The following is a 14,062-nucleotide window of genomic DNA, read 5'->3' as shown; positions in this document are numbered from 1 at the left end:
TGAGTTGATGCTTCTATATTTGCATTTAGAAGAAATGCATTCAAAAGCAAGCCTCTAAACCGACAGTACATTTACTGTCGTTGGCAAATGCTCCTCTGAGGCTTTCATACCTTTTACTACCGCACGTGGGCACCAGCCCTGGGTAGAAGAAAAGGGGGAAGAGAAGGGGAAAATCAATGAGTGTTTGTAGGCAGAGGCCAACAGACCTTCAGGTGCCACAAACTGTCTAAACCAGAGTTATTTTTAACTTGCATCGTTTGTGACCTTAAACATGAATGTAAGTGTTATATTAAAAATATGCATGTTTTCCAAAAAAGACAGGAATCAGAAGTTGGTTCCAAGGGGTTGCGTGGAGGGAGGGAACTGGCTGCAGACAGCAGGAACTTGAGGAAATTTTCCAAGGTGATGGAAACGTCCTTTATCATGACTGTGATCAGGTATCCATTTATCAAACTCATCAAACCATACTCTTAAATGGGTTGAATTGACTCTTAGATGAGGTATGGTTAAAACACACCTCAATGAACCTAACTTTAAAATACATATGCATTTAAAATTCTCAAACCATTTCATTAAATTGCAAAGCAAAGACACATGAAACCTAACACACAATACTGTGTCCTATCACTCTAGAAACCAGGGCTACCCTTTAAACCGAAAGGTTTACAGAAAGGCCACGTAAAGAAACTCAGAGCCCACCCCCACTCCATACCTACTCCCCCTGCAAAGCAAGAGGCCCAGTCAGGAGACACGAGAGGGCACACATACTGTGAAAATCTTTCTTTTATTACTGTCTCTTGTGGCAAAATAACATTTTATACAAATAAGTCACCTAGTTTACTTTGGACACAAAGACAATAGAAACTGGAACGAGGATCTTAGGTGAAGGAAGGGGAAAGGGAGGAAGGACAGATTTGGTCATCGACGTTTCTTATATTCTGTGAAAAATAGACTTACAGGGGAAAAAAATAGACTTTCACAAGTTCAACGACTTTACGTGATCCTTTGTATACAACAAGGGGTAAATCCACCTCCATCAGATCCTTCTTGTGCCTAAGACGTTCCGTGACATGGAATGTGAGAAACAGGATCGACGCTTAGGTTCCTTCACCAGTAGACTGGCATCCTCTGCATCAGGGGTCCTCACCCACAGACACTGAGTCTGTGCTATAATTCTGAGAATGGTCCCCATTCCCCAATCTGACATCATGGTGACAACGGCCACCAGGAAGAAAGTGACTTTACAGCAAAAAACTAAGAGGACACTGGGAGTACTCAACTGAGAGGATCAGGGTGGCAAGACACACCAGAGCAAGACACCCAACTGGCACACTGGACACAGCCTATTAAGGCTGTTCCAGAAGTGAGTCCCACTTCGACTAAAAAAACAAGTTAAAGATCCCCCCAGCTACTGCCGCATCAAGACTCTTCAGTCTAAGGAGCGCTCCAAGACCCCCAAATCACTGCCCGTATTTGAGAATCAGGTGGTCCATACTTTGAGTGCCTTCAGGAAGTCCTGCAAAGCCCTGAATACTTGCGTTCCCTGCGAGACAGCTACGAGCTGATACATGAGGAGAGGATGACCTACTTTATCCCAGAACGACTTTTACTTATTTCCTGTTTACTCTTTAAAACACAGAATAAAATAAACCATGGTCTTCTCTGCAGAAGCTAAAAGGGCATCTCAGCCCAAAGGCGCCACAGGAAAAGAAAGGTGCTCTCCCAGGAGCCTCCAGGGCAGAAGGACAGGAGCGAGACAGGAGGAGGAGGGGTGCAGGCGGCAGCCCTCTGGCCACAGCTGGGTGAGCTGGTCTGCTGGGATGTGTTCCCTTCAGGAGCTGCCTCGCCAGTGCCAGGTCTGAACAGAGGGAGGGCGTGTCTCCCCGGCAGGCAGTTTCTGGCTGGCTGCCCCAGTGCCCACAGGTAACTGCTGCCCATAGTCCAAATTTCTCAACGCCACAGCCTCCTGATTCAGCTTCTGATGAGTTCAGCTACTTTCAGAGAAAGTATAATTTCCAATTCTCTCCCCAGTTCGGGTACAGAAGGATGAATTTCAAGCTTATCCTAGTCAACACCCCAGAGGCTCCTCAAGGTTTCCTGAGTAGCTGGACACAAGAATCTGGAGTCCCAGGTACAGACGCCAGACCTTCAAGTGCAGAAGGGGACCAACCCCTATCCTGCCTCACAGTGGTCTCCAGTGAAACTAAGGCAAGCTCCTGGGAAAAGGGCGCAGCACTCTTCAAGCCAGAACACCCGCCTCCCCCTGCCCTCCTCCCAGCAACCACTAACACTGCAGCTGAGGGACAGCCCACGAGCCCACAAGACGGGATCTGTCTGGGACACACTCTCCTGAGCAGGGCTCTGGACAGCTCCAAACCATTTCCTAGATAATAACTAAACATCAAATAGTGGAAACTCTCCCGAGTGGGCTTGTCGCAGAGAGAAGAGCCCATTGAACACAGATCTGTTGAAGGTGCCCCAGCGAGAGAGAAGGTGAAGAGGCAGCGCCGACGTCTGTCCGCCAGGGACGGGAAGGAGCCACACCTAAGGCACCTGGATTTGCAGCCGACTCCAGTTCTGGGGCCCATCAGGTCTGGGGTGAGCAGCCTGCCCTGCAGGGAGCCGTTTCTTCTTGCCTCAGGAGCTGGGTGCAGGGCTGGCACCCACCATGAAACCAGGGTGCTCTCAGTGAGCAAGTTGCTGGCCTCTGGCACAGCCCAGACTCTGGCCTGGCACAAAGCACTGGACCAAAGTTCAAGGCCACTCATGCTCTACAAACCAAACAGGGTGCAACACGGGGCAGCGAAAGGCCAGGTCCACCTGCGGCACAGCGCGGGCCCTCCTCTCCTGGCCCCGCCCGGCCTTTCTCCCCAGCACCGGGGAGACGGCGCTCCTGTCAGAGGTACCACGTGCCTGGGCGCTTCCTACTGCGACCTTCCTATGAACGCTGAGCCCTGGCCACGGCAAAAATCTCATCATAAGGACAGGAGTTAGGCCTGAGCACCTGAATCCACCCACACAGACAGCAGTTAGGGAACTAAGGCGGGGCGAGTCCGTCCAATGAGGGCCTGAGGGAAGTGCAGAGAGACACGTTTTGGAGAACACATGTCTCTGCCAGGCCACCTCAGCCCATTTCCCCCTTTTCCCAACACCGAGACCATTCCGACTAGCGGTCCACAGGACCAGAATCCGCCTTACTCAGGTGGGACCGGCCAGGATGGTTCCAGAGCAGCTTCAGTACAAAAGCAGAGAGGACAAGATCCAGAGGAGCCGTGGGAGTCTGATCGGCACTCGGGAGTCTAGCCACACATCACGTACGCTGGGAGCACCCCTGACATTTTGTAAAACCTCCCCACAAGCCTAGAAATAAAAAACCAGAACACAACGAGGCCTGTGCTGGCCTCGAGCGACACTACAGTTCCCAGAGAGAAAATGGACACATTCGATTTCAGGAGAAACTCAAAAGGCAGGAGCTAGGAAAAGCAGAGCAAGCTCATCTTCCGTCTGGAAGGAGAACGGGAAGGCACGGCCAGGCTGAAACCTCGGGGGTGTGCCAGGAGCAGCAGCCAAGATCCCGGAAGTCAGACAGGTAAGGGCTCCCTAGGTTCGGCAGCCTTGCCCATCCCCGCGCCTCAACTCCTGGCCCCATCCTCTGCTCCACTCCGTTCAAGGTCCTCTCCAGCAGGTTAAGGACAATGCTCAGGCTGAGGTCTGAGTGTGCTGATGGCGGCCCTGCAGGTGAGGGAGGAGTCTCAGCTTCACAGAGGGCCCCTGAAGCTACAGAAGAGCCTTCTCTCCCTAGTACAGCTGTGCCTGCAGAGACCCAGGCTCATCAGGACATCCTGAAGGAGCCGGGAAAATAAACTTTCTTTCTATCTGGATTCCAGGAGTCTTATTTTAAGTTTGACTACCTCTGCAACCTAAGGGGCAGGGGGAAAAGGGAGGAAAAAATACAGGGGGAAAGAGACACAGCACTGCTTGGCACCTCTCTTGGAGCACAGGAAACTACCACCCCGGCCTCGGCTTCCGGGGGCCACGTTCCGGATATGGGTCAACAGACAGCAGCTTCAACCACCTCCGTGCGCCAGGACCTCGGGCCACAGCAAAGCACCTCCCCGTCTGCTCTGGCCGCTGCTACTGGCCCCCATTATAGGCATAGTCGGCCTTGTTGTGCATTATCAGCTTGTTGTCGACGAAGTAAAAGCTGTCAGAACGGGTCTCATAGGGATTTTCAATCATCAGACGAACTACAAGTTAGAAGGGAAAAAATGCAGAGTTATGTGTGAGTCTGCCCTATGGCCCAGGTGGGAAAAAACTCAGCATCCCCTCTAAATCCCCAGGTAACTCAGTGGTAAAGAACCCGCCAGCCAATGCAGGAGACAGAAGAGACGCAGGTCCGATCCCTGGGTCAGGAAGATCCCTTGGAGGAGGAAATGGCAACCCACTCCAGTGTTCTTGCCTAGGAAATCCCAAGGACAGAGGAGCCTGGTGGGGCTACAGTCCATGGGGCTGCAAAGAGTCAGGCATGACTGAGCACCCACACACAAAAGTGCATAAACCAGCCCTTCCTGAAATGTGAGCGTGTGCTATCAGAATAATGAGGTCAGAACAGAGGGAGCCAGGCCTGGAGAGCTGGGGAGACCTGGGACCACAGAGGCCCCCAAACGGTGCGTGCCATCCACTTCCACAGCAGGAGGCCACCAGCGCTGGGCCTGGCCCTCCGTGGCCATCAGTGCTCAGTCAGAACCCTAGGGAGAGGAGCTCGCCCGTCTGCCAACATGCATCAAAGCAGCTGACTGATTGGTGCTTCTGGCCCCCACGTCCAGACATTCTGGTCCAAATTTAGAAAGTGGTGCCTCACTGGGCCCACCCACAGGCACCCCTACAACAAAGGAATCCTAGGTGTGCAGGGGGGCAAGGTGTCTTCTCCAGAGATGGCGCGTGGTTGTTAACTCGCCAACGATCCTGCAAAGGCAAGCCTGCCCTGGGACCCAGACTTGAATTTTCTGTGTGTTGAGACAGCTGCCCCAGGTCTTCAACTATAAATGGAGGGTCAAGGGACCTTCGAGCCACCACCCCTGGTTGATTCTGAGTCAGTGATCATGCGCTATTCTGAATCCTCTGGAGGAAACGCTGTCGCTGACCACAGTTCTCAAAAGGTGCGTTGACTGCTTCAAGTTCTCTGAACTCACCAACGTTATTTAGCTCACATCCAGAGGACTGACCCCCATCCTCTTTTAGCTTATCTGGTTTCAAGGAGAGAAAGTTAGATGGCTGGCCTTTGATAAAAAACTTGAAATGCTGTACTTAATCTCTTGCAAGTATCAACAATTCCAGCCCAGCTTGGGGAGCAGGCTTTATAAAAACAGGATCATGATGATAGCAGATATAGTTGACACCCTGCCCACTTCTCATCAATCCTCACTTTACCTGTGAATAGGACTGCTGCACAAGCACAGAGCACTTGTCAGAAAACAACACTCTCAAGGATCTGGGACTCTGAGAAAACTGGTCAGTGTATGCAGACCCTTGCCCACAATTCAACTAAACTCCACCACTACTCACAGATCCCATTGTATCTTCATTGCTCTAGAACAACTTACCCTCACGACTTACAGGCGATGCTAATGTCAAAGAGCCAGATGGAAGCCACAGGACTACACATCCTGTTCGTCCTGTCATCGAGTCCATCTCCTCCCTGGCCTGGCCTTCCCTGCTTGGTGCCTCCCCCAGGTCTCCCTCCCCATATCTCTTCCTAAGACCTTGTTTCCATTCTGTCACTCCTGCTCCCACACCTCGACCAGCTCGCTATTTCCTGCCTGATCTATTCTGACAGTTTATCTCATGACCCTTCTACTGGCAGAGAATGAGAAAGAGGTGGTCCTCAGATTGAGAATCCCACTCAGCTTAGTTTCACCAGAGCTCTGATTAAGGAGGAAGCAAAGGGCCAGTGCAGTGCTGAGCAGGAACTGGGGTTCAGAACAGTGAAACCGTGACTGGCTGTGTATGGAATGGGCACCCCGGGGAGGGCCGGGGTCTCCTCTCATCTCCCTCCATTACGCCCTTCCCTGCACAGGCTTCTTAAAGGATGGCCTGTATTAACAACTTCAGAGTCCCGCTGCCAGCAGAGCCAGAGTGTGAAACACGAGACAGGAGCGAAAGGAAATGAGAAGCCTGAGGTCAAGTGACTGGAAACCCATCACATCCCTGGTTCTCTGCCAACAAGATCGCCAGACCAGATGGATTTCACTTCAAGGTCCACTCCTGCTAAGCTGAAAGATCCAAAACGTTGCACAAGTCAGGGGATACCTACTGACATCCTCAGAAAGTTGGGGAAACTCATAGATGTGCTCGCAAGTGTTCCTGCTGCTGGGGATGCAGAAGCCGAAATCAAAGTCAAAATTTTTCAGCAGCCGTTCCCGGAAGTAGTGCCGCTCGATCATGCGGAAGTTTGACACAGGTTTGTCTCCCACGGTGAACTCCACCCTGCGAAACACAATCTCCGTAAGCTCGGCTTTGTTGCCTCCTCCCTCCGCTAGAGCCAACCCCAATCCAACACAGGACATTCTTCTCTGTGAACCAGAAGAAGGTGCTCCCCTCAGGAGATGCCGGGACTCACGTGGCGCCCACGGTGCGCAGGCGGAGAAACGCCGGTGTGAACTGGTAGCGGACGAAGCGGCCTGCGCTGACGTCCACATCTCCGCCTGCCTCCCCTTCCTCGTCCTCTTCCTCCTCCTGGTCTGAAAGGGCACACGGAACGCCGGCTCAGCAAAAAGCACGACCAGTCCGGGGTACCGACACCCACAGCAGGACGGCCGTGCTCACTGAGCACCTGCTGAAGATTCCTGGCTCCATCCTGCACACCTCACAGGGTCCTAACAACCCTGGAGGTGTTGTCTGCATTTTATCTCCACTTTACAGACCCAGAGAGGTGAGCTTATGGGTCCAAACTCCCCCCAGTCTTCAATCAAAACCCCAGGGTTGAATCCCTGGTCAGGGAACTAGATCCCACATGCCACAACTAAGACTCAGAGCAGCCAAAGAAGTAAATTGAATAAATATAAATATTAAAAAAAAATTAAAATGAAAATAACGCTGCCGAGAATTCCCTGGTGGTCCAGTGGTTAGGACTCTGTGGTTCCACTGCAGGGGGCATGGGTTGGATCCCTGGTCAGGGAACTAAGATCCTGCAAAGCCATAGCAAAATATAAATAATGCTGCTACATACAATATCCTGTAATAAACCATAATGGGAAAGAAAATGAAAAAATATATAACTATACACCAGAAAGTAACACAACACTGTAAATCAACTATAAATTTAAAAAACTTTTAATGTTGTTGAAAAAATAGAGCCAACAGACTTACTCAATACAAAACTGCCATGAACTTTCAATTTATAAAAAAACACACTATCTCAATTTATAAAAAAACACACTATCTGTGAAGTTCAATAAAGCGAAGTGAGCCTACAGTAAATTAAGGGAGCAAGGATGTAGATCCAGGCCCATCAGACTCGAAGCCTATTCTTAAACACGAGGCTATTTGCCTTTTATATAACCTGAGGCCTTGGGCCATGTCCTAACGCTGAAGCCTGAACACCAGGTGGGTACCAGGCCCCTGAAGTGGTCTGTGCTTTACAGACCAGGTCGGCTGTTGACCAAGTTAATGTGCTTGCTGCTAAGCAAAATAAGGAGGCTGCAAAAGTTGAAACTATCGAGAAGGCACCTCCAAAGAATGCAGAAATTTCTGGCACAGCAAAGACAAATCCCTAGAAATAATTCTGCTATTTAAATGAAAGACAGTGACCTTCAGCCTTGGGGAACTGCACCTCCTTGGATTACTACCTATTCCAGGCCATACCAGGCCCAACACTCTGACCATCTGAGAAAGAGTGAAGCATGAAGCAGATGGGCCATGAACCAACACGCAGGACCCAAGAAAGAAGACGGTCCACACCAGTAATGATGGGCTCTGGTCTAGCCCATTCCTGAACCCAAAAGGAACTGGCAGACATTCTAATGTGAACCAGGAGTTAGCGCCCTCTCTAGCAGCCACCCAGTGTCCAGCAAGAGCATTTTTTTCCAGGTCTGGCTGACCAATACAATAAGAGAAGTCTTTTTTAGCATCAAATATCCCAAGAGCAGTGGACAGCCAGACTGAGTGGGAGTTCAAAGGTAGACTCCAGAGGCCCGGCTCCAACTATGGGATTCAGAAAGAAACAGAGCAGATCTTCTTGGGGATTCGAGCTCATCAGAAAAGTGCTGCAGGAGGGCTCTGGTTCGGCGTGCACCTTAGTCAATCAAGGTCCTTAAAGGCTGGACGGGCTGAAAATCAAGGTATTTTTACAGTGTCTGGTGCTGACCTTCCTGTGACAGTTCAGTTTTGTACTGAAATGACTATTCTCAGTCCTGTCTCATCCAAATCCATATACCCGAAGTAGCCCTGGTGTTCCCTGGGTCCTGGGAACATCTTAACACAAGGACAGGAAGCTTAGAGATGCGAATGGCACAGACCCAGGAAACTAGGTGGCCCCGACCCTCCCAATACAAGCTATGTACCTACCAGCTCGAGCCTTAGTGCCCTGGTCAGTCCAAGATTATGGTAGCAATCTCATGTTGGGTCAATCAGCAAGGAATCTCAAGTGGGGTCAAGAGACGGATGCCTTAGTCTGGCTGAGACTTTTTCATGAAAGCCTTTGACTTACTTGGTTACTAACAGCTGTCTTACCAAACTTACAGGCTCCTTCTGAATAGCAAATAGATGTGAAAAGCTTGGCAAAAAGAGGCATTAGCACAGACTGGCTGCAACTCTGGACTATCTGGGCTGGAGTTCTAAAAACAAACTCCAGGGGGCGCTCAATCTCCAGTGACATGCTCCCCAGACCTACAAGTGGTCCCCTAGTCAGAAATGAAGTGCCCTGGAACCACATCACAAGCACGAGCAGTATTCATTCAAGGCTAACTGAAGGGGTCCCAAGCAAATGAGTTCACAGGCCTGGGCCTTCTGGTCATCCAGAAAATGCTGGAGATTAAAATCCAAACCAGGACTAACTAGGAAATCTGAGACACTATTCAATGGAAAGGGCGTGAGAAGAGAAAGAAACTGCCTCATGATGTGGACTGGAAGCCTCCCTATCGCCCTTCCAGAGTGTCCCCACGACTCAAGGCTCGGGCAGGCTTTCCTCATTATACTTTCATTTCAAGGATTCCTTCCTAAGTGGAGGTGACGCGATCAGATCAAAGAGCATGGGACCTTAGGAAAGTCACTTGGAAATTCTGGGCCTGTTTCCTTATCTGGAAGATAAGGATAATAACTCCTCACAGAGGTGCGAGGATTCCATGAGATGATGTAAACAGAAAACCATGGAACTGATAACCAGTGCAGAGTAAATACTCAGCAAGCACAGCTTCAAACCTGTAGGCCAGGCTTTAGGAGGCGGCTCAGAGGCAGGCCTTGCGGCGTCCATGATACAGGATGCAATGGCACACAAAAACTCAAGCCTCAAAGACTCTTTGCTCCAACAGTCAACTGACTACTGTTGATGCGATACTGAGACCTACCTGAAACACAAGGTTTGGCAATTTCAAAAAGCACTGTCCCTGTCTCCAAATCCCGAATTTTGAAGCGGGTAAAATCAATACTGTAGATGTTGTCTTCAGGTTTACATAAATAATCTGAAAATGAAAGAGAGAGAGAGAGACCAATGCTGTTAAATAATCCTCCGAAACTACCATTTCCTTCTCAAGTTGTGAAGCAAACTCGGGTTGTTTTTTTTCTTACATAAAATATACCCCAAAACTTCCTCTTATGTTATAGCCAAAAGTTGCATGCAGAGAATTATGGGATCCAAGAAAGGAGAAAAGTGCATGGACTTGGTTTAGATGGAAGATTACCGTAACACTTAGAAACAGGAATGGTAGAAGGGAATTTCTCTGGAAACACTTCAAAAATGACCTAAAAACCTTTCATCAGAAGTCAAAACACAACAGAACTTTTTTAGAAATCCATTTAAAAACATGCTGACCCAAAAGTCAGACACGACTGAGCGAGCACACACGCATGCACGCAGTGGTGAATGTGGTGCATGCCTGCTGACCGTATCACAAAGCAGAGATCAGCCAACTTTCTCTGTAAAGGGTCAGAAAATGAGTAACTTAGTTTTTGAGGCCACACACTCACTATCAGAACTACTCAACTCCGTCACTGTAGCACAAATGCAGTCACACAACTATTTACAGACAAAAAAATACAAATTTTATATAACTGTGTGTCCCAAGAGATTTTTTCCCCCAACCATTTGAAAAGGTAAAAATCATTCTTGGATTGTGGGCTGCACAAAACCAGGCGGTGGGCCATACCCACCCAGGTGGCAGGACAGATTTGCTGGAGAGGGCATGAGGCCAAAGGGAGATGGAGCCGCCAATAGCTTCATCTGTTAATCAAGACAGTGCTGACCAAAGATGATTTCATTTCTTTCTTTCCACCATGACTCCTGAGAGCATCATCTCCACAGTTCACTTTGGTACTGTATCTTATACTGCCTGCTGTGTTCGCTGTTTCATGTTTTACAAGCTGACTCTCCAATAAGATGGCAAAATTGAGAGCTACTGATTATTCCATAACTTCCCAAGGCACTGATATTGGTTCTGCACCTTTACAGGGGCCTCAATCAATACCCTGCTGAACGGAAGAGACTTTAAGAAAAGTAACAAACTCCAGAGGTCACCAAGCTGACTTATGACTTTCTCCAAGAAGCTGCGGAGGTGTTCTGAAACAACGGCACCAAGCTCAAGTTCCTACACAGGGCCTGAGTGCCCTCTGAGCATGCCACTTAGCATCAGGCACTAGCGGCTAGATTCATCCTTGCTATCAAGAGAAAGCAGGAGGTGAGAAAAGGTGAGGTGGTGAGCATTTCCACACTTTCAGAACCCCTGGTGATAACTGGGTTGGAATAGAAGCAGCTTTTTCACAATGTTTCTATGAAACAGAAGAGCAAGACCTTCTAAAGCCACACTCAGGATAGTCCCAAGGCAAACAGTGATTGAAAACGGACACGTGACAATACTCAGAATCAAATTAAAACTGTCTTAGAAGATGGGAATTCTATTTCACACAGGTTGAACCAAGGCCTCAAACTGCCATCCTCAAATCACTGGGATGGCCTCCAGCTTCCTGAGGGCCACCTGAGCTGTGGACCAAAGCAAGTCAACAGATAAAAGGAGAGCAGCCTTAATCCATCAAGCTGGTGCTGGGGCTTCAAAGTTAGAAGTCCAGAGGATGGAGCAGGTGGGTGGGCTGGGCAAGCAGGATCTAACCTATGGACTGGAAACTCAGGGGGAAACAGCAGCAACAGAGAGGGCATCAAGTAAGAGGATGACCTGGAAGAGAACAGGAAGAGGGAGGAGAGCCAGGACAGGTGGCGGGCTATGTATTTCTTCTATCAATAAAAGGTGTAAAACCGTTGCATCCTATGCAAGAAATGCATCTCTGATACTCTGACATATTCATCAATCACTAGATCAAGTGTCAAAGGCAGGATTCACATTTAGGTTTTATACGTGGAACGGAAACTTTATTAATATATACATTACATACATATAAATGAGGCAGAAACTCCGCGGCAATGTACTTAAAGAAAAGAAAAGCCCACCTGCACACAAAGAGGGCAACGCTTGGGACCCAAAAGAGGCAGGGGGCCGAGGCAGGGAGCCACAGCAGGCTGGAGCCAGGAGGGGCTGTCCGGGGGGCCGGAGTGGAGGGAAACGCGGAGAAAGCAGGTAGGGTCTGGGCTGGCAGAGGGCAGCAGAAGCTGGCTCAGGTCGAGGGGGCCAAGCTGAGCAGGAACTTCTCTGATAGCAGCGAGCTGGGGGCTAAGGGAGTCGGGGAGAGGCAGCGGCCCACTTGCCAGGGTCAGGAGGAGCTAGTTAAGAAGCCAAGAGAGGGGGTCCCCACCCAAAGACATCCAGCTGAGGAGGAGTACGGTCGGCCGGGCCTGAGGGCCCAACCGGGACGGGCCACAGGGAAGCCTGACGTGGCCGGAGTCAGGGGAGGGCAGTCGAGCTCAAGGGGACCCATCCCCTTGAGGTGTAGGTGAGGGAGGGGAGCGCCGACTCGGTCGGGCGGAGCAGTGGGCAGCGAGGCCTGGCCAGTCGGGGACGCCTGGGTGGACCCCCTGGGCCCGCCGAGCCGCGAGCGGCCGGCTCCGCGGAAGGCGACACGGGGTCCGGGGGCCCGGCGGCCCGACGCCGAGGGGAGGACGCGGCCGGCCCCGTACTCACTCTCGGTGACCTGGCTGAGGCGCAGGACGTGCTCGGGCCGGATGGTGTCCAGAGCCAGCAGCTCCTGCTCCGTGACCGCTGCCCCGATGCCGTCGTCTGCCGCGTGGTGGGGCGCCTGCCGCCGCCCCTTGAGCCTGTTCAGGACGCCGCCGCCAGCCTTCTTCTTCTCTTCCTTGCCAGTTACCAGCCCCGCGGGCCCAACGGCCGACCCCAAGGCCGCAGCCTTCGAATTCGACCCGCTCATCGCTCCGCCGCCAAGATGGCCGCCGCCTCCGCAGCGCCGTAACTATGGAGAGAGGGGGCGGGGCCGGGCTGGGACCTGAAGGCGGGGCCGAGGTGGGCGGGGCCTGCGAGCCGCGTCGCTGGCGCCCCCCGCCCCTACCCTCCCCCTCAAGCCCCGACTCCAGCACTGGTCCAGCCAGGTGGGCCGCCACGTTAGTACCCCGGACTCTCCACTTGGCCCCCGAAGTCACCCCAAACATCTAGCATATATTTCGTACGGTCAAATGACTTTCTAGCACATAAAATGCAAACAAGGCATCTTGAGAAAATGTGGTTTCATCTGCAGTCTAGAAGGTAAGTTAAGACTGTGTTTGCTGTGCAAAAGCAGCTGTCCGATTAGATTTCCATTCTTAAACCCTACTGCGTCAGGCTTTGGGCTAAACATTGAACTGGGCTGCAAGGAATATAAGAATATGAAAGGGGGCAGGGATTGAGTCTGCTGTATTCACCACTGTATTTGGGCAGCCTATAAAGAAAGCTGAACACCAAAGAATTGATGCTTTTGAACTGTGGTGTTGGAGAAGACTCTTGAGAGTCCCTTGGACTGCAAGGAGATTCAGCCAGTCCATCCTAAAGGAAATCAGTCCTGAATATACATTGGAAAGACTGATGTTGAAGCTGAAACTCCAATACTTTGGCCACTTGATGCGAAGAACTAACTCATTTGAAAAGACCCTGATGCTGGGAAAGATTGAAGGCAGGAGAAGAAGGGGATGACAGAGGATGAGATTTGTTGGATGCCATCACCAACTCAATGGACATGAGTTTGAGTAAACTCCAGGAGTTGGTGATGGACAGGGAGGCCTGGTGGCTGAGGTCCATGGTGTTGCAAAGGGTCAGACACGACTGAGCGACTGAACTGAACTGAGCTAATGCCTGTTGTTCAGTGGCTAAGTCATGTCTCTCGGAGACTCCATGGACTGCAGCACTCCAGGCTTTCCTGTCCTTCACTGCCTCCTGGAGTTAGCTCAAACTCATATGCATTGAGTTGGTGATGCTATCCAACCATCTCATCCTCTGTTGCACCCTTCCCCTGCCCTCAATCTTTCCCAGCCTCAGGGTCTTTTCCAGTGAGTCGACTGTTCGCAACAGGTGGCCAAAGTATTCGAGCTTCAGTCTTTCCAACAAATATTCAGGGTTGATTTCCTTTAGGATTGGCTGGTTTCATCTCCTTGCTAAGGCATTCTCAAGAGTCTTCTCCAGCAGCACAATTTGAAAGCACCAGGTGCTCAATAATGACTGACTGACAATGAATGAATGAGTGAAGGAAGGCTTGCACAGCAGGGTGCTATGGAAGAGCTCCCACTTTGTTGGGGAAGACTGTGAGGTACATAATTCACTACATGGCCCTTCCTCTTGACCAGCCTAGTGTAAATGAACTAGAAGAAAAACCAGACTGCTAACTGTAGCAGCAGAGGTGCTACCAGAGTACACAGGAGAGGTCTGGGGGGTGGGAGAGAGGCTTCAGGGGTAACGTCTGCACTGAAAATTGGAAATTC

At 50.6% G+C, this 14,062-nt stretch overlaps 1 protein-coding gene across 1 annotated transcript; it reads right to left on the bottom strand.

Annotated features, from left to right (window-relative positions):
• Nucleotides 1-765: 765 nt before the first annotated feature.
• On the bottom strand, nt 766-12,560 carry UNC119B (unc-119 lipid binding chaperone B). The gene is made up of 5 exons (XM_086348316.1): nt 12,282-12,560; nt 9,564-9,677; nt 6,620-6,740; nt 6,314-6,486; nt 766-4,247 (listed from the first exon to the last, which is right to left on the bottom strand). The coding sequence occupies exons 1-5, from the start codon at nt 12,523-12,525 to the stop codon at nt 4,135-4,137; spliced, it is 765 nt and encodes a 254-aa protein (XP_086204442.1). The 5' UTR covers nt 12,526-12,560; the 3' UTR covers nt 766-4,134.
• Nucleotides 12,561-14,062: the final 1,502 nt, after the last annotated feature.

Source organism: Bos grunniens, chromosome 17, assembly GCF_055505025.1.
Source record: "Bos grunniens cultivar Pamir isolate PY7600 chromosome 17, Bosgru_T2T1.0, whole genome shotgun sequence".
Lineage (NCBI taxonomy): Eukaryota > Metazoa > Chordata > Mammalia > Artiodactyla > Bovidae > Bos > Bos grunniens.
The sequence above is the reverse complement of the archived record's forward strand: the minus strand, read 5'-3'. Positions and strand labels throughout refer to the sequence as shown.